Source organism: Oncorhynchus keta, chromosome 10 (genome assembly GCF_023373465.1).
Source record: "Oncorhynchus keta strain PuntledgeMale-10-30-2019 chromosome 10, Oket_V2, whole genome shotgun sequence".
Lineage (NCBI taxonomy): Eukaryota > Metazoa > Chordata > Actinopteri > Salmoniformes > Salmonidae > Oncorhynchus > Oncorhynchus keta.
The window spans coordinates 63,542,137-63,569,958 of NC_068430.1; the positions used below are offsets into that span (position 1 = coordinate 63,542,137).

The 27,822-nt window shown below is 42.6% G+C and overlaps 1 protein-coding gene across 2 annotated transcripts; it reads right to left on the reverse strand.

The window, feature by feature from the left end:
• Positions 1–27,822, reverse strand: LOC118389580 (voltage-dependent calcium channel gamma-4 subunit-like). 2 transcript variants are annotated; one of them, XM_035779471.2, is made up of 4 exons: positions 25,653–25,721; positions 3,332–3,415; positions 2,435–2,575; positions 1–2,264 (listed from the first exon to the last, which is right to left on the reverse strand). In XM_035779471.2, exons 1-4 carry the CDS (start codon positions 25,669–25,671, stop codon positions 1,714–1,716), a joined length of 795 nt encoding a protein of 264 aa, XP_035635364.1. In that variant the 5' UTR covers positions 25,672–25,721; the 3' UTR covers positions 1–1,713. The 2 variants fall into 2 exon arrangements, with proteins under 2 accessions (XP_035635364.1, XP_035635363.1); XM_035779470.2 differs by lacking the exon at positions 25,653–25,721 and adding an exon at positions 27,324–27,822 and having other exon boundaries at positions 3–2,264.

The window sequence follows — 27,822 nt, forward strand, 5'->3', positions numbered from 1 at the left end:
CTGATGACAGTCTTTATGGCATTAGATAAGATATAACACAAATGCTTTTATGTAATATACCTAATAGGTAACACTTCATAATGGTGTAAATGAGTTAATACCAACACAGCGTCCCTGAGCAAAATCTAAAATAAACTAACACTCAATAAAGACAATGTACGTTTGATTGAAATAAATCTATTATTTATATTGATTGGAATGTTATTCATGAAAAGGAGTTCAGTATTTCCATACATCCCCGTACTTATTTTCAATCTACAAAGGGTTAGTATTTGTATATTTACTAATAGTAAGAGTATGGCAATGGCTCAGATAATAGTACAAACATACAGGTACACCAGTTCCCTCCAATACAAAGACCACAGAGGATAGATAGATGAGTATCACATAACAGTTGGAGAGAAGGATTAGAGTTACAAAATTCCAGTAAATTTACCAAATTCCCCGGTTTTAGGAGAACATTTGCAATCTAGGACCGAAAAGGGTTCTTCAGCTGTCCCCATATCGGAACACTTTGAATAACCATTTTTAGTTCCAGGTAGAACCTTTTGGTGTTTAATGTATACTGAACAAAAATATAAAACGCAGCAATTTCAATGATTTTACTGAGTTACAGTTCATATAAGGAAATCAGCTAATTTAAATAAATTCACTAGACTCTAATCTATGGATTTTACATGACTGGGGCACAGGCATGGATTGTCCTGGGAGGGAATAGGCCCAACCAGTTGGACGTACTGCCAAATTTTCTAAAACGTTGGAGGCGGCTTATGGTAGAGAAATTAACATTAAATTATCTGGAAACAGCTCTGGGGGACATTCCTGCAGTCAGCATGCCAATTGCACACTTCCTCAAAACTTGAGACATTTGTGGCATTGTGTTGTTTGACAAAACTGCACATTTTAGAGTGGCCTTTTATTGTGTCCAGCACAAGGTGCACCTGTGTAATGATCATGCTGTTTAATCAGCTTCTTGATATGCCACATCTGTCAGGTGGATGGATTATCTTGGCAAAGGAGAAAATGTTCACTAACAGGGATGTAAACAAATTTGTGCACAACCTTTTAGAGAAATACGCTTTTTGTGCGCATGGAACATTTCTGGGATCTTATGTTCATATTTTTTATTCAATATAGAACCCTTTCCAAAAGAGTTCTACCCGGAACCAAAAAAGGGTTCTACCCAGAACGAAAAAAGGGTTCTGCTACAGCCAAAACAACTATTTTGGAACCCTTTTTCTAAGTGTAATCAGAATATTTAAAGTGTGTTGAAAGTGTATAGCACCAGTTACAATGGCAAAACCCCTCAAGTGAGTTTTATCACTTGACAACATCAAAACAACAAGACATGACTACCATTTGTTGAGGGGTATGCAAAACACTATCATGTATCACAAAAGCATTGCTACTAAAGGTCTGGGTTTCTGTAGTCTTTTTGTAAATGGACTTATATTAGCTTTACCAAAGGTTTTCGTAATAAACCTTAGGTAAAGGCTCCATTTCTCCTCCACATCCAAACGAAGACAGACGGCAATTTGTTATACCAAAGAAAAGAGCACACTCCATCATATGAACTATGACCTTTCAACATGGAAGATGGTCTGGGTTTTGTAGCTGCAACAATGATCCTGGGTCTTGTGCTGTCCAGCTGTTTCCTTTACAGTTTTGTGAAGTCTCCTGTATCCTTCCAAGTTCAGAGATGCGTTCCAACTCTCACACGGGAGTCGTTCTCCTGTTCACACCCTCCTTCAGATCTTTCTGGAAGCAGTTGTGGACCTGCAGGAAGCTTGAGTCACGCTCTGGACTACAGTACCCAGCTATCCCACTTTTCATAGTGTCCCTGCTGAGGGCGTACATGGAGATCCCACCCATGGGCATCCCAAAGCTTGCTCCACTTCCTACACCTGCTCCCCCTCCTCCTCCCATCTTCACCCCGACGGGTGAGGTCTCTCGGGACGGGTCGGTGGAGCGGGAACTGGAGCGTCTCCGCCGGTAACGGTAACTAGGGATACGGGAGTAGGGCGAGGTGGACGAGGTGGTCTTGATAAACTCACGCCTCGCCCGGCACCGCGTCTCCTTGTTCTTCTCGATGTAGATGTTGACAGCGAGAACGCCGACGGACTCGGCCACGATGAAGGACAGAGCTCCGAAGTAGAAAGACCAGCCGTATCCATAGCTGCCCTTATTGTTCTCGTCCTTCTTGTCGCTGGGGTCACCGGCATTACTGGAGATGTAGACGATGATGCCGATGATGTTGCTTAGACCTGAGGAGATACATACAGAGGTAGAAATGAGAGGTGCTTGGAGGGCCTTGCCCATACAGTAGCTTAGTGTTTTCAAAAATTAGTGGGTAATGTCTACGCCAAGGCAATGCTAAATATGCAGGGAATGGCCACCATTGCAATATTATTAATAGCTGTGTGACGTCACCTACCTGCAGCCACAAACAGGATGCCGGCGCTGAGCAGGATGTTGTTCCTACTGCTGTAGATCCTCCCAGCCCCGACACACAGTCCTCCCAGCAACAACAAGATGTTGCTCAGGATGGGGAAGAGGCTGGAGGCCCGCACTATACCTGTATAGTACACAGCAGTTAGGATGGTTAGCATGTTTGCAACGTTAGCATGACTACAACATTAGTATGTTTAGGATGATTAGCATGTTTCAGCATTAGCACATTCAGCATCGTCACTAACTCTGTACATTTTCTGCTGTTATTGCATTATGGATGTACAGAGAAGTGCGCTAGTACTTTGAACATTGTTGTTAACGCACCAGTTTGGCTGCTATTACAGTACATGCATGTAGCCAAATGTAAAGGACAAGACATTTTTGTCATCATCACTAACACACAGTTGAAACTATGACACAAGCCATTTTTTCTTAGTTCTTAGCATTGTTTTAGAAATATATTTGTATAAGGTTGTTGCCAATACACAGCAGGACAAGTGCTAGCAGCGGTTAGCACACCCTAAATTTCTATTTATTTTTTATACTTACGTACAGTATATTTAAAACCAAATACTTTCAGAATTACTCAAGTAGTATTTTAACTGGGTGACTTTTACTTGAGTCATTTTCTAGTTAAGTAACTTTACTTTTACTCAAGCCTATATAAACTCAGCACTTATGCCATCGGTCTCTCTCTCCATAGCTCCAATTACTGTCATGACATCATGCTGTTATGGACCAGGGCCAAGGGAGTATTGACAGATAAAGCACACCTTGTCCACTGACTACCATTGAGTATCTACGGGCATTGTGTGCTTTTACACACGATGATAAAGGACGAAAAGACATCTGGATGTGGTGGCGGGAGACAAGCACTTACGTAAGATGTATTCCGAGCTGTCTGTGTCATAGTTGTTATCTTCTGGGAAGTGATTGATCCGAAGACAGCTTCCTTTGTTGATCCCTGTGGAGTCCAAAGAACCACAGAAAGTCTTGTTAGAAAAGAGTGCACACTTCACAGAGAAGGGTCGAGACGTTGATTCCAGCTCATGCAGGTTAGTGGACATTTGAAACATGGCTAATGATTTTAATACAGTACCTGTCAAAAGCTTGGACACACCTACTCATTAAAAGGGGTTTTCTTTATTTTTACTATAATAGTGAAGACATTAAAGCAATGAAATAACACATATGGAATCATGTAGTAACCAAAAAAGTGCTAAACAAATCCAAATATATTTGAGATTCTTCACCGTAGCCACACGTTGCATTCTCTCAACCAGCTTCATGAGGTAGTCACCTGGATTGCATTGCATTTAACAGGTGTGCCTTGTTAACAATAATTGATTTCCTTCTTAATGCGTTTGAGCCAATCAGTTGTGTTGTGACAATGTAGGGGTGGTCTACAGAAGATAGCCCTATTTGGTAAAAGACCAAGTCCATATTATGGCAATAAGAGCTCAAATAAGTCAAGAGAAATGACAGTCCATTATTACTTTAAGACATGAAGGTCAGTCAATGCAGAACATTTCAAGAACTTTAAAAGTTTCTTCAAGTGCAGTCGCAAAGAACATCAAACACTATGATGAAACTGGCTCATGAGGACCGCCACAGGAAATTAAGACCCAAAGTTACCTCTGCTGCAGAGGATAAGTTCATTAGATTTACCAGCCCCAGAAATTGCAGCCCAAATAAATGCTTCACAGAGTTCAAGTAACTGACATCTCAACATCAACTGTTCATAGGAGACTGCGTGAATCAGACCTTCATGGTCAAATTGCTGCCTAGAAACCCCTACTAAAGGACATCAATAAGGAGGAGAGACTTGCTTGGGCCAAGAAGCACGCGCAATGGACATTAGACCGGTGGAAATCTGTAATTTGGTCTGATGAGTCCAAATTTAAGATGTTTGGTTCCAACCGCCCGTGTCTTTGTGAGACGCAGCGTAGATGAACAGATGATCTCCGCATGTGTGGTTCCCACCGTGAAGCATGGAGGAAGAGGTATGATGGTGCTTTGCTGGTGACACTGTCAGAGATTCATTCTGAATTCAAGGCACACTTAACCAGCATCATTACCACAGCGCACGCAGCGCATACTGGGACTATCATTTGTTTTTCAACAGAACAATGACCTAAAACACACCTCCAGGCTGTGTATAGATTTGTTTAACACTTTTTTGGTTACAACATGATTACATATGTGTTGATTTGGTGTGTCCAAACGTTTGACTGTGTGTGTGTGTGTGTGTACGTGTATGTATGTTTGTTAAACAATCTGCATCAATGCTCAGTTGGAGTTAACAGTCACATGTACAGAGTTACAGGTGTGATTGCAGGGCACAGTGAAAATCTTAGGCATCGAGCTCCAACATGCAGGGGAGCAACAGGAGAAAGAATGTCCATAGGGGGAGTAGCAGGTAAGGTAAGTGAGAGTTGAGACAACACTACGCAACAACACTATACTAATCTAACAATGGTTGTACATGAACAATGTCTGCTCATTAGAAAAATATATTATACCTCATGCCATGTTACAGTGGAAGTGAAGCTAAAATGGTTCCCAATACTCAATGCACTTCTGTGTTGAGCTGTAAAGTCTTAGAGATTGCAGTTTTGTCATACATTGGGGTTGCTTAATTGTCATAATTAAAAATAACAATACAAATTGATTGCCAAAGAAGACAAGCCTATTATAATGCAGACTATTTTGTTACCCCACTGATTTTTATACAAAACAAACAATTTAACCTGTGAATTATTAATTTATATAAAATGATTGTCAAATCTGCAAGGGACATTTTCTATCACTGCCAGGAAATGATGTATTCTAGTGGTTAGGGTGTACCACAGTTAGACAGTCCATTTTCAATATACACCTCCCACCACTAGGGGCAGCAGCGGCCAGACCAGGTGATTTTAAGTGCCAACAGGGTTAAGAAAGAGTAATTGCTTACAGGCAGGGGTTGGAACCAAAACATTTTTTCCAATAATTTCGTTCTGAACAGAACCATATTTTTTCCCCCTTTCCGTTCCACTGTTCCACCCTGTAAAATAAAGTTCTGGTTTATATTGTTCCTTTCTGCTCCTTTTTAAACCTCTGATTTGTTTACATTTAGCTCAACATTAAATTAATTGACCAATCAGTGAGGATAAAGCAGCTTGCTATGGAGTGTAATGGACAGACAACTGTAGGGCTTGAGATGACAACTGAAATTTTGCGTATTGGGAAAGAGCGGGAGAGGTTGGAGGAGGCTTGGCTTGAAGAGCTTATTGACATGCATTGTCTGAATTAGGCCCACAGAATTATACATTCAGAGGAGCGGCTTCTATGGAGGAACTTTGAATGTCTTTGAACTTCAGAGAGTTGGTTAAACGTTCAACCCGAGCAAGCGAGCTAGCTAACAAGCTGTGTGGCACCAGAATTAAAAACACATCTTATCTTTTTGTAGTTAATAAATCCAATGTGAAATGTGATTAACATTAGTATCCTTAACTAGCAAAAAGTTAATTCTAATGAAATAAATAACTTCACCCTAATTTCGGAATCCCGCTTGTAACGTCAGTAGGCTACAGTAGCCTCGGAAGGGGAGGGGCAGGTAGCCTACACATGCGCACACACATTGGCAGAAATGTTCAGCTGGCACGTAGACACCTGAGTGACAGAGTAAGGGCTTTGCATAGGCGCTTTGTTGCATTTTTTTGTGGGACTGCAAAAAAATGCCCGGAACTTAAAACTTTGTTACATGCGCGAAATACAACAGGTGTAGACCTGCCTGTGAAATGCTTACTACAAGCCCTTAACCAACAATGCAGTTTTAAGAAAATAGAGTTAAGTAAATATTTACTACATGTACTAAAGTTTTTAAAAAGTTTTAAAATAACTCAATAAAATAACAATAATGAGGCTATATACAAGGGGTACCGGTACCAAGTCAACGTGCAGAGGTACAGGTTAGTCAATGTAATTTTTTTACATGTAGGTAGGAGTAAAGTGATTATGCATAGATAATAAACATAGAGTAGTATTGGGAATTTCCCAATACCTATTATGTTTTATTCAAATATTTCTATGACAGTAGCAGCAGTGTAAAAACAAAAGAGGGGGGTGTCAATGCCAATATTTCAGGTGGCCATTTGATTAATTGTTCAGCATTCTTATAGCTTGGGGGTAGAAACTGTAAAAGAACGTTCTTAACTGGTTCCCATGCTTTAAAAAGAACGGTTCTTTTCCCAGAAAAGTATAGATCACTTTTGTTCTCGGTTCTGATTCTGTTACTACAAATGTTTTATTTTCTGTTCTGTTCCCTGAACTGGTTCCAACTCTTGCTTACAGGTACAGTTGAAGTCAGAAGTTTACATACATTTAGGTTGGAGTCATTAAAACTAGTTTTTCAACCACTCCACAAATGTCTTGTTAACAAACTATAGTTTTGGCAAGTTGGTTAGGACATCTACTTTATGCATGACAAGCCATTTTTTCAACAATTGTTTACAGACAGATTATTGCACTGTATCACAACTCCAGTGGGTCAGAAGTTTAAATACAATAAGTTGACTGTGCCTTTTGTTGGGGAACAATCAGAATTAGTTGGTAACATAGGTAAGATGTTTTATATTCATCATATGTTTATAAGTTACTTCTCATCAGAATGTTTATTTTTGTATAATACTGTGGCGGGGTTGCAGTATCTGTTCTCTGTCAAGACTAAGTTGCTTGGGCCGGAGAGAGGGGAGAGGTCAAGCGTGTATCTCTTGGCTCCACAATGTCTGTGTGCCAGTTAATGTGTCTCTGTGATCTTGTCAAGATAGGATGGATTTGATATATGCCTGTTGATGTGAGGATTTGTTTAGGTTCTGAGTTTGAGAAAAGACCATAGTTTAGGAGACAAAGCTGAACGATAAATTATGCCAATGCTGTCTGGCTATGTGTGTCTTTGCTATAAAGGATCTCAGTTGCAATGTGTAAGGGACTCTCAGAGAATTCATTTATAGACACTGAATTGATCTGAGAGTCACAGGGTTTTGATGGAGCTCATATAATTAAAAATAGACTTTGTGATAACTCTGACTTGTGTGTGGTTTGCTCTCATGATTTGGTAAATACAGGACATTTCCACGACACTTTAAACAGCTTGGAAAATTACAGAGAATTATCTCATGGCTTTAGAACCTTCTGATAACCTAATTGACATCATTTGAGTCAATTGGAAGTGTACCTGTGGATGTATGTCAAGGCCTACCTTCAAACTCAGTGCCTCTTTGCTTGACATCATGGGAAACTCTAAAGAAATCAGCCCCCAGAAAAAAATTGTAGACCTCCACAAGTCTGGTTCATCCTTGGGAGCAATTTCCAAACACCTGACGGTACCACGTTCACCTGTACAAACAATAGTACGCAAGTATAAACACCATGGGACGCGTTCCATCTCCTAGAAATGAACGTACTTTGGGGTGAAAAGTGCAAATCAATCCCAGAACAACAGCAAAGGACCTTGTGAAGATGCTGGAGGAAACAGGTACAAAAGTATCTATATCCACAGTAAAACGAGTCCTATATCGTCATAACCTGAAAGGCCGCTCAACAAGGAAGGAGCCACTGCTCCAAAACCGCCATAAAAAAGCCAGACTACGATTTGAAACTGCACATGGGGACAAAGATCGTACTTCTTGGAGAAATTTCTGCTTGTCTGATGATACAAAAATAGAACTGTTTGGCCATAATGACCATCGTTATGTTTGGAGGAAAAAGGGGGATGCTTGCAAGCCGAAGAACACCCATCCCAACCGTGAAGCACGGGGAAGGCAGCATCATGTTGTGGGGGTGCTTTGCTGCAGGAGGGACTGGTGCACTTCCCAAAATAGATGGCATCATGAGGACAGAAAATGATGTGGATATATTGATGCAACATCTCAAGACATCAGTCAGGAAGTTCAAGCTTGGTCGCAAATGGGTCTTCCAAATGGACAATAACCCCAAGCATACGTCCAAAGTTGTGTCAAAATGGCTTAAGGACAACAAAGTCAAGGTATTGGAGTGGCCATCCACAAAGCCCTGACCTCAATCTTAAAGAACATTTGTGGGCAAAACTGAAAAAGAAGGTGCGTGCAAGGAGGCCTACAAACCTGACTCAGTTACACCAGCTCTGTTTTTTTATTTCACCTTTATTTAACCAGGTAGGCTAGTTGAGAACAAGTTCTCATTTACAACTGCGATCTGGCCAAGCAGTGCGACACAAAACAACTGAGTTACACATGGAATAAACAAGCGTACAGTCAATAACAATAGAAAAAAAAGAGTCTATATACAGTGTGTTCAAATGGCGTAAGGAGGTAAGGCAATAAAGACCATAGTAGCGAAGTAATTACAATTTAGCAAATTAACACGGGTGATAGATGAGCAGATGATGATGTGCAAGTAGAAATACTGATGTGCAAGAGAGCAGAAAAGTAAATAAAAACAATATTGGGATGAGGTAGGAAGATTGGGTGGGCTATTTACAGATGGGCTATGTACAGCTGCAGTGATCGGTTAGCTGCTCAGATAGATGATGTTTAAAGTTAGTGAGGGAAATACAAGTCTCCAGCTTCAGCAATGTTTGTAATTCGTTCCAGTCACTGGCAGCAGAGAACTGGAAGGAAAGGCGGCCAAATTAGGTGTTGGCTTTGGGGATGACCAGTGAAATATACCTGTTGGAGCGTGTGCAACAGGTGGGTGTTGTTATCGTGACCAGTGAACTGAGATAAGGCGGAGCTTTACCTAGCATAAACTTATAGATGACCTGGAGCCAGTGGCGATGAATATGTAGCGAGGGCCAGCCGACTAGAGCATACAGGTCGCAGTGGTGGGTGGTATAAGGGGCCTTGGTAACAAAACGGATGGCACTGTGATAGACTCAGTCATTGCATCCAGTTTGCTGAGTAGAGTATTGGAAGCTATTTTGTAGATGACATCACCAAAGTCGAGGATCGGTAGGATAGTCAGTTTTACTAGGGTAAGTTTGGCGGCGTGAGTGGAGGCTTGTTGCGAAATAGAAAGACGATTCTAGATTTGATTTTGGATTGGAGATGTTTAATATGAGTCTGGAGAGTTTACAGTCTAGCCAGACACATAGGTATTTGTAGTTGTCCACATATTCTAGGTCTGAACCGTCCAGAGTAGTGATGCAAGTCAGGAAGGCGGGTGCGGGCAGCGAACGGTTGAAAAGCATGCATTTGGTCTTACTAGCGTTTAAGAGCAGTTAGAGGCCAGGGAAGGTGTGTTGAATGGCATTGAAGCTCGTTTGGAGGTTAGTTAACACAGTGTCCAGAGAAGGGCCAGATGTATACAGAATGGTGTCGTCTGCGTAGAGGTGGTCAGGGAATCACCCGCAGCAAGAGCGACATCGTTGATATATACAGAGAAAAGAGTCAGCTCCTCTGTCAGGAGGAATGGGCCAAAATTCACCCAACTTATTGTGGGAAGCTTGTGGAAGGCTACCCGAAACGTTTGACCCAAGTTAAACAATTTAAAAGCAATGCTACCAAATACTAATTGAGTATGTAAACTTCTGACCCACTGGGAATGTGATGAAAGAAATAAAAGCTGAAATAAAGAATTCTCTACTATTATTCTGACATTTCACATTCTTAAAATAAAGTGGTGATCCTAACTGACCTAAGGCAGGGAAATTTTACTAGGATTAAATGTCAGCAATTGTGAAAAACTGAGTTTAAATGTATTTGGCTAAGGTGTATGTGAACTTCTGACTTCAACTGTAGGTGCAAGTGATTGACAGGCAATGGTGGAGTGAGAGGTCAATTGAGTAGCCTCCCATCCCGGAAGGGTTTTCCTGTGTTTGTTTGGACTTTTAATTTGATATGCCCGTTTGTTTATTTTTTTAGATTGCCGTTTAGGTCACTATCGGTGAACATTGAAAAACTGCTTGGGCTGGCAGATCAAGCTTAACCTGAACCCTGGCGAGTACACAGTCTGCCATAAAGACACATGCATTGCTTAACCGACTTTCATGTGAAATGCACACATTTATATCAGATTATGAATGACTTAGGTAAACTTAGGTCCCCTAGACGTAGCAAGCTTAGTTTCACCTCCATATTTGAAACCAACCGAGGACAGGAAAGTCAGTCTGCACACCCACAAAAGAGTTCTGATGTTCTTCAGCCCCAAGGCACCTTCCATTGAAAGAGTTTGACTCTTGGTTAAGAAAATGTTCTCTGCACTTTTAAGGGAATAAAACATGGCGGTGACATGAATATTGAAACGTTTCTCACTTTTCCACTGAAACTGCTGCCTCAACCAGAGGTTGGGAAGTCAAGTGTGCGAATGAACAGAGACTTACTTCACGCTTGGACTTAATTCACTCTACAACAGATAATCATTTATGAGACAAGATAGTAATGTAAACATGCCTTTTAAGTGGTTTATTTGTCTGTGTGTGGTGATTCTATTTTTCTTTGACTGGTATCTCTAAGGCAGATTTGTATTCTTCCCCTCTAATCAGGAACTGATTCAGGACACCAGGTGAGTGGAATCTATGGGCAATCATTGCATTTTTAATAGCTAACCGGACTATGTCATTTAACCTTTTTTACACTGCCTCTATGTAAACTCACTGGACTGTACCCACACTGACACACACACACAACACACTCTCCACATACACTGCTGCTACTTTGTTTATTATCTACCCCGATTGCCTCGTCACGTTTACCCCGACCTACATATTCCCTCAACTACCACTACCTAATTTGCTCCCAAGTGGCGCAGCGGTCTAAGGCAGTGCATCTTAGTGATAGAGGCGTCACTACAGACCCTGGTTCGCTTCCAGGCTCTATATCACAAGTGATTGGGAGTCCCATAGGGTGGCGCACAGTTGGCTCCGCATCCTCCGGGTTAGGGTTTGGCAGTCATATTATTATTGTAAATAATCATTTGTTCTTAACTGACTTGACTAATTAAATAAAGGTTCAATAAAAAAAAAAAAAAATAACCTGCACATTTATTCGGTACCAGGACTCCTTGTATACAGCATAATTATTATTATTTATAGTGTTACTATTTATATTTTTATTTGAAAATGTTCGTACTTTTTAAACTCTGCATTGTTGGGAAAGGGCTCGTAAGCATTTTGCGGTACGGAGCAACTACCACCAAACAGTCTCCACTGTCACAATGGAAATCAATGAGAAAGCTACGACCAGGACACCCAACTTAGAAGGGACTGAGAGACTCCTAAAACACCTCCAAAATGGACCCCCTGGTCTGGGCACAACCCCTACATTGTGGACCACTGCCCCAGACACCCCCTGGGCCCAAAAGCAGCCAACACTCCAATTTGAAACGCACATAAAACAGCTGGAGTGCACCGCTCTCTAACACATTGTAGAGCCCATGGGAGAACAGTGACACAGTCACCCAACAGCACTGGGAAAATAGAAAAACACCTCACAGGAACAAAACTCTGGGCTGGTTACAACCCCAACATAGGAGACTTCTACCTCCTATAGCCCCAGGACTCTAACTCACACTCACGAGGAACCAAGGCCAACAGAACACAACAAGAGCCCACCGCTCTCTATTGCTACAATGGAAGTCTATGGGGAAATCGATAACATAGATGGCTGAATTCACAGACATCCGAAGAACTTCAAAATACTTCCAAAATGGACCCCCTGGTCTGGGCACCTATCTAACATGGTAAACCACTGCCCCAAACACCCCCTGGCCCTGTCTGTTGTCAGCTCTGATGTGATGTGAGTACCTCCAATAGCTGTCTGAGGTACCTCAATAGCTGTCTGCAGTCAGCTCTGATGCAGTCAGCTCTGATGTGAATAGCTCTGATGTGAGTACCTCAAATAACCCCAAATAGCAGTCAGCAGTCAGCTCTGATGTGAGTACCCCCAATAGCTGTCTGCAGTCATGGCATAGACTATTTCCCTCTGGCTCATAGTGAATGTCAGCTCAGGTGTTAATTACATTTACAAGTCAAGTGTAATTCGTTTGTCGACAATCCCGGTCAAGCTGATCTCAAATAGCTGTTGTAATGACAGCCTGGCTACTGAGCATGGAGAGAGAGAGAGAGACCAAGTTACCCAGACTGCACTGGTCTCTCTGGGCCTCCCAACGCCTCTGTATTTGTCTGTCTTACTGATAATATGGGATTGAAGAGACACACACTCCTTAATGCTTGTAGTGGGCAGAAGCCATTAATTGCAATTGAAATGACTGGTTAGTGTGTTCAACTCAGGGATGCAGACTGGTGAGGGCCCAAAAATAACATTTTTTTTTGCATGCAAAACATCTGTGTGAAGCTGTTAACATCTCTGTTAGCCCCGTCTCGCAGGACAAAAATCTGTCCCTGATATTCACTCCTATACTCAATATAACACATTTAACTTCACACCGTTTACTGTATAATACACTGAACAAAAAATATAAATGCAACATGCAACGATTTTACTGAGTTACAGTTGATATGGAAATCAGTCAATTGAAATAAATAAATTAGGCCCTAATCTATGGATTTCACATGACTGGGAATAAAGATATGCATTTGTTGGTCAAAGATACCTTAAAAAGGGTGGTGGATCAGAAAAAACAGCCAGTATCTGGTGTGACCACCATTTGCCTCAGAGTTGATCATTGTGGCCGGTGGAAGGTTGTCTCACTCCTCTTCAATGACCATGCAAAGTTACTGGATATTGGCGGAAACTGGAACACGCTGTTGTGCACGTCGATCCAGAGCATCCCAAACATGCTCAATGGGTGACATGTCTGGTGAGTATGCAGGCCATGGAAGAACTAGGATACTTTCAGCTTCTAGGAATTGTGTATATATCCTTGCAACATGGGGTTGTGCATTATCATGCTGAAACATGAGGTGATGGCATGACAATGGACCTCAGGATCTTGTCATGGTATCTCTGTGCATTCAAATTGCCAACAATAAAATGCAATTGTGTTCATTGTCCACAGCTTATGCCTGCCCATTCCATAACCCCACCACCACCACCACCACCACCACCACCACCACCACCACCACGAGGCACTCTGTTCACAACGTTGACATAAGCAAACCACTCGCTCACACGACGCCATGTGTTCTGCCATCTGCCCAGTACAGTTGAAACCAAGATTAAATCTGTGAAGAGCACACTTCTCCAGCGCGCCAGTGGTCATCGGCGGTGAGTATTTGCCCACTGAAGTCGTTTACGAAGTCGAACTGCAGTCAGGCCAAGACCCTGGTGAGGAAGACGAGCACACAGATGAGCTTTGCTGAGATGGTTTCTGACAGTTTATGCAGAAATTCTGGATGTGGAGGTCCTGGGGTGGCGTGGTTACACATGGTCTGCGGTTGTGAGGCCGGATGGACGTAACAACATTGGAGGCGGCTTATGGTAGAAAAGTTAACATTCAATTATCTGCCAACAGCTCTGGTGGACATTCCTGCAGTCAGCATGTCAATTGCATGCTCCCTCAACTTGAGACATCTGTGGCATTGTTGTGTGACAACACTGCACATTTTAGTGGCCTTGTATTGTCCCCAGCACAAGGTGCACCTGTGTAATGATCATGCTGTTTAATCAGCTTCTTCATATGCCCCACCTGTCGGGTGAATGGATTATCTTGGCAAAGGACAGATGCTCACTTACATAACTGTTAACAAATGTGTGCAGAAATTGAGAGAAATAAGCTTTTTGTGCGCATGGAACATTTCTGGGATCTTTTTATTTCAGCTCATAAAACAAACATGTCACATGTTGCCTTTAGATTTTTGTTCAGTATAGAATAGGCTATGCCTACTGCAGAAAATAGCTGATTATGCTCATATCCATAGGCAGGAGGAATGTAGTAAGGTCCGGAATATACAGTTGGAAGTCGGAAGTTTACATACACCTTATACATTTAAACTCAGTTTTTCACAATTCCTGACATTTAATCATAGTACAAATTCCCTGTCTTAGAAGTAGTTAGGATCACCACTTTACTTTAAGAATGTGAAATGTCAGAATAATAGTAGAGAGAATTCTTTATTTCAGCTTTTATTTCTTTCATCACATTCCCAGTGGGTCAGAAGTTTACATACACTCAATTAGTATTTGGTAGCATTGCCTTTAAATTGTTTAACTTGGGTCAAACTTTTAACTTCGGGTAGCCTACCACAAGCTTCCCACAATAAGTTGGGTGAATTTTGGCCCATTCCGCCTGACAGAGCTGGTGTAACCGAGTCAGGTTTGTAGGCCTCCTTGCTCTCACACACTTTTTCAGTTCTGACCACAAATTTTCTATAGGATGAGGTCAGGGCGTTGTGATGGCAACTTCAATACCTTGAGTTTGTTGTCCTTAAGCCATTTTGCCACAACTTTGGAAGTATGCTTGGAGTCATTGTCCATTTGGAAGACCCATGGGGCGGCAGGGTAGCCTAGTGGTTAGAGCGTTGGACAGGTTCATATCCCCGAGCTGACAAGGTACAAATCTGTCGTTCTGCCCCTGAACTGTTCCTAGGCCGTCATTGAAAATAAGAATTTGTTCGTAACTGATTTGCCTAGTTAAATAAAACGGTAAAATTTAAAACATTTGCGACCAAGCTTTGCCTTCCTGACTGATGTCTTGAGATGTTGCTTCAATATATCCACGTAATTTTCCGTCCTCATGATGCCATCTACTTTGTGAAGTGTACCAGTGCCTCCTGCAGCAAAGCACCCCCACAACATGATGCTGCCACTCCCGTGCTTCACGGTTGGGATGGTGTTCTTCGGCTTGCAAGCCTCCCCCTTCTTCCTCCAAACAAAACGATGGTCATTATGGCCAAACAGTTCTATATTTGTTTCATCAGACCAGAGGACATTTCTCCCAAAAAGTACAATCTTTGTCCCCATGTGCAGTTGCAAACCGTAGTCTGGCTTTTTATTGGTGGTTTTGGAGCAGTGGCTTCTTCCTTGCTGAGCAGCCTTTCAGGTTATGTAGATATAGGACTCGGAGCGGCAGGGTAGCCTAGTGGTTAGAGCGTTGGACTACTAACCGGAAGGTTGCAAGTTCAAATCCCCGAGCTGACAAGGTACAAATCTGTCGTTCTTCCCCCGAACAGGCAGTTAACCCACTGTTCCTAGGCCGTCATTGAAAATAAGGATTTGTTCTTAACTGACTTGCCTAGTAAAATAAATTTGACTGTGGACATAGATATTTTTGTACCCGTTTCCTCCAGCATCTTCACAAGGTTCTTTGCTGTTGTTCTGGGATTGATTTGCACTTTTCGCACCAAAGTACGTTCATCTCTAGGAGACAGAATGCGTCCCCTTTCTGAGCGGTATGACAGCTGCGTGGTCCCATGGAGTACCATTGTTTGTACAGATGAACGGATTTGCAATTTGGCAATTTGGAAATTGCTCCCAAGGATGAATCAGACTTGTGGAGGTCTACAATTTTTTTTCTGAGGTCTTGGTTGATTACCTTTGATTTTCCCATGATTTCAAGCAAAGAGGAATTGAGTTTTAAGGTAGACCTTGAAATACATCCACAGGTACACCTCCAATTGACTCAAATTATGTCAATTAGACTATCAGAAGCTTCTAAAGCCATGACATAATCTTCTGAAATTTTCCAAGCTGTTTAAAGGCACAGTCAACTTAGTGTATGTAAACTTCTGTTCCACTGGAATTGTGATACAGTAAATTATAAGTTAAATAATCTGTCTGTAAACAATTGTTGGAAAAATGACTTGTGTCATGCACAAAGTAGATGTCCTAACCGACTTGCCAATACTATAGTTTGTTAACAAGACATTTGTGGAGTGGTTGAAAAACTAGTTTTAATGACTTCAACCTAAGTGTATGTAAACTTCCGACTTCAACTGTACCTGTAAGCAAGGGTTGGAACCAGTTCAGGGAACAGAACAGAAAATAACAAAACATTTGTAGGAACAGAATCAGAACCGGGAACGAAAGTGATCTATACTCTTCCGGGAACAGAACCGTTCTTTTTAAAGCATGGGAACCAGCTAAGAACGTTCTTTTACAGCTTCTTCCCCCAAGCCATAAGACTGCTGAACAATTATTCAAATGGCCATCTGAAATATTTGCATTGACACCCCCCTCTTTTGTTTTTACACTGCTGCTACTGTCATAGAAATATTATAAGAAAACAGTATAAGTACTGGAGAAATTGCCAATAGTAATCGCTGTTTATTATCTATGCATAATCATGTACTCCTTGATTCCTTGACGCCCTTCTAGATATATATATACTTAAATTCACACAGGACACCGGATAAGACAGGAGAAATACTCCAGATATAACAGACTGACCCTAGTCTGTCTGTCTGTCTGTCTGTCTGTCTGTCTGTCTGTCTGTCTGTCTGTCTGTCTGTCTGTCTGTCTGTCTGTCTGTCTGTCTGTCTGTCTGTCTGTCTGTCTGTGGACCTGAGCCCTAGGACCATGCCTCAGGACTACCTGGCGTGATGACTCCTTGTTGTCCCCAGTTCACCTGGCCATGCTGCTGCTCCAGTTTCAACTGTTCTGACTGTGGCTATGGAACCCTGACCTGTTCACTGTGATTACTATTATTTGACCATGCTCTTCATTTATGAACATCTTGGCCATGTTCTGTTATAATCTCTACCCGGCACAGCCAGAAGAGGACTGGCCACCCCTCATAGCCTAGTTCCTCTCTAGGTTTCTTCCTAGGTTTTGGCCTTTCTAGGGAGTTTTTCCTAGCCACTGTGCTTCTACACCTGCATTGCTTGCTGTTTGGGGTTTTAGGCTGGGTTTCTGTACAGCACTTTGATATATCAGCTGATGTAAGAAGGGCTATATCAATATATTTGATTTACTCCTACCTACATGTAAAAATTACTTAGACTAACCTTTACCCCCGCACGTTGACTCTGTACCGGTACTCCCTGTATATAGCCTCATTATTGTTATTTTATTGTGTTATTTTTTTTAACCTTTAGTTTATGTAGACATTTCTGCCAATGTGTGTGCGCATGTGTAGGCTACCTGCCCCTCCCCTTCCTAAGCTACTGTAGCTGACTGACGTTACAAGCGGGATTCAGAAATTAGGGTGAAGTTATTTATTTAATTAGAATGAACTTTTTCAATGCTAATGGTATCACGTTTCACTTTGGATTTATTAACTACAAAAATATAAGATGTGTTTCTAACTCTGGTGCCGCTCTGCACATACAGCTTGTTAGCTAGCTAGCTCCATCTGGTTCAACGTTTAGCCAACTCTCCGAAGTTCAAAGACATTTAAAGTTCCTCCATAGAAGCCGCTCCTCTGAATGTATAATTCTGTGGGCCTAATTCAGATAATGCATGTCAATAAGCTCTTCAAGCCAAGCCTCCTCCAACCTCTCTCGCTCTTTCGCAATAAGCAAAATGTAGTTGTCATCTTGAGCCCTACAGTTGTCTGTCCATCGCACATGTAAACAACTATAGATTGCCCACTCCACAGCAAGCTGCTCTATCCTCACTGATTGGTGAATGAATTTAATGTTGAGCTAAATGTAAACATTTCAGAGGTTTAAAAAGGAACAATATAAACCATTACTTTTTGGGGGTTAGAACCGGTTCAGAACTTTATTTTGCAGGTTGGAACAGTGGAATGGAACGAAAAAAATATGGTTTTGTTCAGAACGAAATGATTGGAGAAAAAAAGAGTTGATTCCAACCCCTGTCTGTGAGCAATCACACTGTCGGCACTTAAAAATCACCTGGCCTGGCCATTGCTGCCCCTAGTGGTGGGGTGTGTATATTGAAAATGGACTGTCTAACTGTGGTACACCCTAACCACTAAAATACATAATTTCCTAGCAGTGATAGAAAATGTCCCTCGCAGATTTGACAATCATTTAAAATAAATTAATAATTCACAGGTTAAATTGTTTGTTTTGTATGAAAATCAGTGGGGTAACAAAATAATCAGCATTATAATAGGCATGTCTTCTTTGGCAATCAATTTGTATTGTCATTTTTAATTATGACAATTAAGCAACCCCAATGTATGGCAAAACTGCAATCTCTAAGACTGAGTGAGGATCGGTAGGATGGTCAGTTTTACAAGGGTATGTTTGGCAGCATGAGTGAAGGATGATTTGTTGTCAATTCTAGATTTAACTTTGGATTGGAGATGTTTTATGTGAGTCTGGAAGGATAGTTTACAGTCTAACCAGACACCTAGGTATTTGTAGTTGTCCACATATTCTAAGTCAGAACCGTCCAGAGCAGTGATCCTGGACGGGCGTGCAGGTAGCGATCGGTTGAAAAGCATGCATTTAGTTTGACTTGTATTTAAGAGCAGTTGGAGGCCACGGAAGGAGAGTTGTAATGGAATTCAAGCTCGCCTGGAGGGTTGTTAACACAGTGTCCAAAGAAGGGCCAGAAGTATACAGAATGGTGTCGTCTGCGTAGAGGTGGATCAGAGACTCACCAGCAGCAAGAGCGACATCATTGATGTATACAGAGAAGAGAGTCGGTCCAAGAATTGAACCCTGTGGCACCCCCATAGAGACTGCCAGAGGCCAGGACAACAGGCCCTCCGATTTGACACACTGAACTCTATCAGAGAAGTAGTTGGTGAACCAGGCGAGGCACTCTTTTGAGAAACCAAGGCTATCGAGTCTGCCGATGAGGATGTGGTGATTGACAGAGTCGAAAGCCTTGGCCAGGTCAATGAATACGGCTGCACAGTATTGTTTCTTATCGATGGCGGTTAAGATATCGTTTAGGACCTTGAGCGTGGCTGAGGTGCACCCATGACCAGCTCTGAAACCAGATTGCGTAGCGGAGAAGGTGGGGTGGGATTCGAAATGGTCGGTAATCTGTTTGTTGACTTGGCTTTCGAAGATCTTAGAAAGGCAGGGTAGGATAGATATGTCTGTAGCAGTTTGGGTCAAGAGTGTCCCCCCCTTTGAAGAGGGGGATGACCGCAGCTGCTTTCCAATATTTGGGAATCTCAGACGACACGAAAGAGAGGTTGAACAGGCTAGTAATATGGGTTGCAACAATTTCGGCAGATAGTTATAGAAAGAAAGGGTCCAGATTGTTTAGCCCGGCTGATTTGTAGGGGTCCAGATTTTGCAGCCCCTTCAGAACATCAGCTGACTGGATTTGGGAGAAGGAGAAATGGGGAAGGCGAGTGCGAGTTGCTGTGGGGGGCGCCGTGCTGTTGAACGGGGTAGCGGTAGCCAGATGGAAAGCAAGGCCAGCTGTAGAAAAATGCTTTTTGAAATTCTCAATTATGGTGGATTTATCGGTGGTGACAGCTTTTCCTATCCTCAGTGCAGTGTGCAGCTGGGAGGAGGTGTTCTTATTCTCCATGGACTTTAATGTCCCAGAACTTTTGAGTTTGTGTTGCAGGAAGCAAATGTCTGCTTGAAAAAGCTAGCCTTGGCTTTTCTAACTGCCTGTGTATATTGGTTTCTCGCTTCCCTGAAAAGTTGCATATCACGGGGGCTGTTCGATGCTAATGCAGAACGCCATAGGATGTTTTTGTGTTGGTTAAGTGCAGTCAGGTCTGGAGAAAACCAAGGGCTATATCTGTTCCTGGTTCTAAATTTCTTGAATTGGGCATGCTTATTTAAGATGGTGAAGAAGGCATTTAAAAAAATAACCAGGCATCCTCTACTGACGGGATGAGGTCAATATCCTTCCAGGATACCCGGGCCAGGTCAATTAGAAAGGCCTGCTCGCTGAAGTGTTTCAGGGAGGATGTGACAGTGATGAGTAGAGGTATTTTGACCGCTGACCCATTACAGATGCAGGCAATGAGGCAGTGATCACTGAGATCTTGGTTGAAAACAGCAGAGGTGTATTTAGAGGGCAAGTTGGTTAGGATGATATCTATGAGGGTGCCCGTGTTTACGGCTTTGGGGTGGTACCTGGTAGGTTCATTGATAATTTGTGTGAGATTGAGGGCATCAAGCTTAGATTGTAGGATGGCTGGGGTGTTAAGCATTTCCCAGTTTAGGTCACCTAGCAGCATGAGCTCTGAAGATAGATTGGGGGCAATCAGTTCACATATGGTGTCCAGAGCACAGCTGGGGGCAGAGGGTGGTCTATAGCAGGCGGCAACGGTGAGAGACTTGTTTTTAGAGAGGTGGTTTTTAAAAGTAGAAGTTCAAATTGTTTGGGTACAGACCTGGATAGTAGGACAGAACTCTGTAGGCTATCTCTGCAGTAGATGGCAACACCGCCCCCTTTGGTCATTCTATCTTGTCTGAAAATATTGTAGTTAGGGATGGAGATTTCAGAGTTTTTGGTGGTCTTCCTAAGCCAGGATTCAGACACGGCTAGGACATGGGGGTTGGCAGAGTCTGCTAAAGCAGTGAATAAAACAAACTTAGGGAGGAGGCTTCTAATGTTAACATGCATGAAACCAAGGCTATTACGGTTACAGAGGTCATCAAAAGAGAGCACACATGGCATGAGGCATAATATATTTTTCTAATGAGCAGACATTGTTCATGTACAATCATTGTTGGCTTAGTATAGTGTTGTTGCGTAGTGTTGTCTCAACTCTCACTTACCTTACCTGCTACGGACATTATTTCTCCTGTTGCTTCCCTGCATGTTGGAGCTCGACGCCTAAGATTTTCACTGTGCCCTGCAATCGCACCTGTAACTCTGTACATGAGACTATTAAACAATCTGGATCCATGCTCAATAATAATCAATAATTGAGATCAATAATCTGTCTGTAAACAATTTTTGGAAAAATAATGTGTCATGCACAGAGTAGATGTCCTAACCGAATTGCCAAAACTATAGTTTGTTAACAGGAAATTTGTGGAGTGGTTGAAAAACGAGTTAATGACTCCAACCTAAGTGTATATGTAAACTTCCGACTTAATCTGTAAATACATATTGATCTGCATATCATTGTGGCAGTAAGGGGAATACACACTATATGAAACCATCTTTAGCTTACCTTTCAGATAACTTTACGCGGTATATTTCCACACATACTTACTCTACCTCCCTGTCGCACACACATCCTCTCTCTCTCTCTTACACACAGACTCACATCACTCTCTCTTTCTTGACATGAATTGTAGCCCAATGTTCTAACAAAACCCTAAGAAGGTATCGCTCAGCCTATAGAAGTCAGCTAAGCACACAGACTCATGATTTACCCAGGAGATTTACAGGGAGATATCATTAGCTTTGGTTCTGGTGTACACTGTACCGTTGGATACAGGGCAGTGCTCAATCTAATATTGCCTCAAGGTCTCGCTCACACACACGCAGCTCCCAACTAAGAAAAGTTAGGCACCAAACAGAATTGAAGGAACACCAGAAAAATATTGATTTTTGATTTAAGACAGTTTAGAATTATTTATATTTATTTATATTAGGTATATGCATCGTACCTTTGAAGCACCATCTCTTTGAGTAGGCTATCATTTCCTTTTTCATTCTTCCTGTGCAATCCACATTGGTGCATAGCCTATTGGTCAAGTTACCAGGTTTAGGTAACATGACGGAACAAGGTAGTTTATCAAAACAACAATCAGCGGCCTGAGTAGTTTAAAATGGCCCGCAACGTGGTTCATGAAATTATATAAAACGTGAGACGTAGTTTTCAACGACATAAAAGGTGCAAGCATGACTGTCACTGTGCCCCGCTTTCCCTCTATGGCACTGGGGCTGCGTGACTAGCCTGACCTCATTGACTAGAGGTAACAAAATAAGCTAAATCCGGGACACTCAAATTAGTATATGTGATATTTGGTATGGTTATATAAAACCGTTACTTTAGGCAAAAGCAAAAGTAGGGTGGTTGGGCGGGCATATAATGAACGTTCTAGCAAACCAAAGGTTGCGAGTTCGAATGTCATCACGGATAACTTCAGCATTTTAGCAACTTTTCAACTACTTACTACATTTTAGCTACTTTGCAACTTCTTAGCATGTTAGCTAACCCTAACCTTAACCCTAACCCCTCGCCTAGCTTATGTTAGCAAGCTAGCTAATGTTAGCCACCTAGCTAGAATTTGTAACGTATACATTGCTCAAAAAAATAAAGGGAACACTTAAACAACACAATGGAACTCCAAGTCAATCACACTTCTGTGAAATCAAACTGTCCACTTAGGAAGCAACACTGATTGACAATAGATTCCACATGCTGTTGTGCAAATGGAATAGACAACAGGTGAAAATTATAGGCAATTAGCAAGACACCCCCAATAAAGGAGTGTTTCTGCAGGTGGTGACCACAGACCACTTCTCAGTTCCTATGCTTCCTGGCTGATGTTTTGGTCACTTTTGAATGCTGGCGGTGCTTTCACTCTAGTGGTAGCATGAGACGGAGTCTACAACCCACACAAGTGGCTCAGGTAGTGCAGCTCATCCAGGATGGAACATCAATGCGAGCTGTAGCAAGAAGGTTTGCTGTGTCTGTTAGCGTAGTGTCCAGAGCATGGAGGCGCTACCAGGAGACAGACCAGTACATCAGGAGACATGGAGCAGCAGGACCGCTACCTCCGCCTTTGTGCAAGGAGGAGCAGGAGGAGCTCTGCCAGAGCCCTGCAAAACGACCTCCACCAGGCCACAAATGTGCATGTGTCTGCTGAAACGGTCAGAAACAGACTGCATGAGGGTGGTATGAGGGCCCGACGTCCACAGGTGGGGGTTGTGCTTACAACCCAACACCGTGAGGACGTTTGGCATTTGCCAGAGAGCACCAAGATTGGCAAATTCGCCACTGGCACCCTGTGCTCTTCACAGATGAAAGCAGGTTCACACTGAGCACATGTGACAGAGTCTGGAGACGCTGTGGAGAACGTTCTACTGCCTGCAACATCCTCCAGCATGACCGGTTTGGCGGTGGGTCAGTCATGGTGTGGGGTGGCATTTCTTTGGGGGGCCGCACAGCCCTCCATGTGCCTGCCAGAGGTAGCCTGACTGCCATTAGGTACCGAGATGAGATCCCCAGACCCCTTGTGAGACCATATGCTGGTGCGGTTGGCCCTGGGTTCCTCCTAATGAAAGACAATGCTAGACCTCATGTGGCTGGAGTGTGTCAGCAGTTCCTGCAAGAGGAAGGCATTGATGGACTGGCCCGCCCGTTCCCCAGACCGGAATCCAATTGAGCACATCTGGGACATCATGTCTCGCTCCATCCACCACGTTGCACCACAGACTGTCCAGGAGTTGGCGGATGCTTTAGTCCAGGCCTGGGAGGAGATCCCTCAGGAGACCATCCGCCACCTCATCAGGAGCATGCCCAGGCGTTGTAGGGATGGCATACAGGCACGTGGAGGCCACACACACTACCGAGCCTCATTTTGACTTGTTTTAAGGACATTACATCAACGTTGGATCAGCCTGTTGTGTGGTTTTCCACTTTAATTTTGAGTGTGACTCCAAATCCAGACCTCCATAGGTTGATACATTTGATTTCCATTGATACTTTTTGTGTGATTTTGTTGTCAGCACATTCAACTGTGTAAAGAAAAAAAGTATTTAATAAGAATATTTCATTAATTCAGATCTAGGATGTGTTATTTTAGTGTTCCCTTTATTTTTTTGAGCAGGAGATATATATATATATATACTAAATGGTGTGTCTCAGTTTTACATACAGAAGAATATACAAAATGCTCTGAGACCAGGTTGGCTTGATAGGCAGACTGGCCTGTATTCTTGGTTCTAACAATGAAAAGATACAATTTATCCACTTTGCTCCCACTGTGAGCTACTCCAATAATTAAACAAATGTAACAACAGAAGATTCCTCAATGTCTGCACAACCACAGCTCACATCACGGCTAAATTGAATTTGTTTAATTTTTTGATACTTTTACCCCTTTTTCTCCCCGATTGGTAGTTACAGTCTTGTCTCATCGCTGCAAATCCCGTAAGGACTCGGGAGAGGCGAAGGTCGAGAGCCATGCGTCCTCCGCAACATGACCCTGCCAAGTCGCACTACTTCTTGACGGACTGCTCACTTAACCCAGAAGCCAGCCGCACCAATGTCTCGGAGGAAACACAGTACAACTGGCGACCGAAGTCAGCTTGCAGGCGCCTGGCCTGCCACAAGTAGTCGCCAGAGCGCGGCGGGATAAGGAAAATCCCAGCCGGCCAAACCTTCCCCTAACCTGGACGATGCTGTGCTGCCTCATGGGTCTCCCGGTCACAGCCGGCTGTGACACAGCCTGGGATCGCACTCGGGCTGCAGTGACACCTCAGGCAATGTGATGCAGTGCCTTAAACCACTGCTCCACTCGGGAGGCAATTATTGATTTATTTTTTTACTGATGGAGATGTGCAGAAAGAGCTAACAGAGAAAAGCAGGTGAATAATGGCTGGTATGGGATGCGGCTGGCTAATCACAGCTGTCACAGGTGATACTGGATGAAGCACTCATTCTGATGATCCCCCCACACATATTTTCAGATCACTGATCAAAGAGATTGTCTAAGAAAGGAAGCCATCTTAGACAATTAGAACACAGCTGATATGTTTGACCCGTTGGCCTAATAAAGTTGGTGATGAGAGAGAAAAATATGAAGAGAGCGGGAGAGAAGGGGAGTTTCTCTCCCGTCTGTCAGTCATTACTAGTTACCACAGCCACAAAGTCAGAAACCCTGCCTATTTCTAGAATTTCTTGTCATAAAATGTGATTTTAAATCTAAACACACTACTAACCTAAGCTTACATTTTTACGATATAGACCATTTTGAATTTGTGCCTGTGGTTACTAGTGGAATCGCTGTCTGTCTGCCTGCGAGACAACAGTGCATCCTTTATTACTCAGCATAGCTTTGCCATGGCAACCTCCTCCTGGTGCCCAAGAAGCACATTTCATGCCTACATCTCAGAGGAGCCCTTTGACATCCTACTAACTCATTCATACAGGGACTGGCGGGTGTGCGCATAGACGTGCGTACACACAGCACAATGTTTTGAAACCCCCAAAATGTGTTTTGCTAGCTATAAACAGTCTCTCACAGCCCCCCTGCTTATTACAAACATCATTCAACGATTACCTCACATTTCAAAACACCCAACAAGACCCATGTAACATCTTCATTATCATCAAGAAGTCTTTCTTATTCAGTAAGGCAAGCAACAATAGCTATTCAAAATCAAATGCCATTCAATAACACAAAGAAAGAACCCCTCAGAGAGAGATTGACAGTCATTCAACAGGTGTCTAACTACTTAGAAGGAAGGAAATAAGACCCCTCTCACTCTCTTTGAAGCACGTCATCTCGTCTGCCGTCGACACAGGAAGGAAGCGCTAGTTAGGTGGGAATTCTTGTTTGATTTAAGGCGAGCTGTGAAGAAGATTCAAATTGTTCTGCGCGCGTCTTAAACGCCTCCCCTATGCTCTCACGCAGCGAAGAACATGTTTTTCAAGGCACTAAATAAAGAGCTTTACATTTGGAACACTTCGTTAAAGAGGAGAGTAGTGTGAGGGCAATTTAGTAACTTGTAGTTTGCTACATACATGTTATGCCACGTTAGGGGTTGGAGAAAAGGTAGGGAAAGTATAGAGGGCGGAGAAAGGGAAAGAGGATTGGGTTGGTAATGTTGCCACTTGACATTGTGTTGCCCAGCTGTGGACATGCATGGAATAGCAATGATTCGACTTTCAGACACTTCATGTGCACTTGATTCGACTTTGAAGAAACGCGTTTTATGCAATGCTTCACTTACTAGCCTACATAATAAACAACGCTATAAACAAAATTATACCCCGGGACAATTCACTTAAATGCACTTCACTTCGCTAGAGAATAATTTCTCAATCTCAACACTCCAGCGGTTAGCTGCGGCATATTTATTAAAGTAGTTGATTTCGCTTAAAAGTGACGCAAGTAACATGGAAGAGCTGGCTAGTGGCTACTTCAATGGAGAATAGTAAAGAACTGGGGCTTGGTAAGGAAAAGTAGAGACCCAAAATCCAATAATTATCCATCATGTCATTTATATGCTATATTGATCTGAATGTGACCAAATCGAAGGACACCACTTAACAGATTGATCGTATTGATTAAGATGTATTGATAGATACAAAGCTCAGCACCTGGCTCAAATGGGTAGACATTATTAATTCATTTGACTGAATATTTCATTGCTGTGCAACTCTTTTAGCAAAGCCCAACCCAGCTCTTGTGTTGAAACGAGAAAGCAATTTATATATTCGTTCGATCTCGTGTCGGTGAAAAACATACATGGATTTGAATTTGATCAACGTTAAACCTATTTGCAGATAACTCTATTTCTAAATCTCACCCGCGTTTCCATAGCAATGTCTTGGGTGTAGTTGCCAAGCAACAGCATCACATACACTGAACTGGATGGACAAAGAACCACCGTTTGGAAAAGCGCATCTAAACAATCTGAAGTTGAACTCGTCGTTGTGCTCTCCTAAAAGTAACAGCCATTGATTATAAACGGGTTGAGTAGGCTATGAACTAGTTCTATTGCACATTTCCATACAGCCGTGCATTATGCATGCACAGTATAGGGTAACGAGGCCACGTCATATCCGAAGCAAAATCATAAAGTAGGTCTAATACATTGCGTTACGCACAGGGATACCTCATGGTATAACGCGCCCACAATTATAGCCTACATCTCCAGCTGCACTACGCGTTCCAAGACCTCTGTTCTATCAAAACGTCCTAACAACTTTTCACTCTGTGCATGGACAGTTTATTTCAGTATAGGCAAGGTTGTTTTTCCTCAAACGCCCCCAACAAAGTCTTATCATAATACACTATGCTAACTAAAAACTGGTGTCACAAACTAAATATGTACTACTTTTACGCATTTCAATGATTCATACATCAGATACTTTCCTATATTAACCAAATGAAAAACTCAAAAGTAAAGACCAGAAAGCTGACAAAGTACCTTCTATACAACAAATCCGCCACAGTCCGGAGTGCGTCAGGTCGCCTCTAGTTTTCTTGGGTTGCATGTCCTCCGTGGTGGCATTGGTGGCGTTACATATGTACGCCCGAGAATAGAGCCAGTAGTCGGTCCCAATAGCTATGGTCATCAGACTGAAAGCTGCAAAAGCGCCCACGATGGTCAACAGTATCTGACACCCACGGTCACACCACGCCATGGCGCCTCATAATAATCCACAACGGGCTACAAACACACTAAAGAGGCACGCAGCAGAATATGGCTATCGTTGGTGTTTTTTTTTCTAGAACATCACTTTCATGTAAAACTTCAACTGGAGTGCTTCTTAATGAGTAAGTTCAATAGCTTTTTCCTTTGCACGCTTCTCGAGGATTTAATTCCCCAAAGTTCACATTGCAGAAGTCGTTGATTCCTCCACAGGTTGAATTTCATAAACTTGCACGTTTCTTGACGAAGGATGTTTTTCGATGTGCGATTAGCT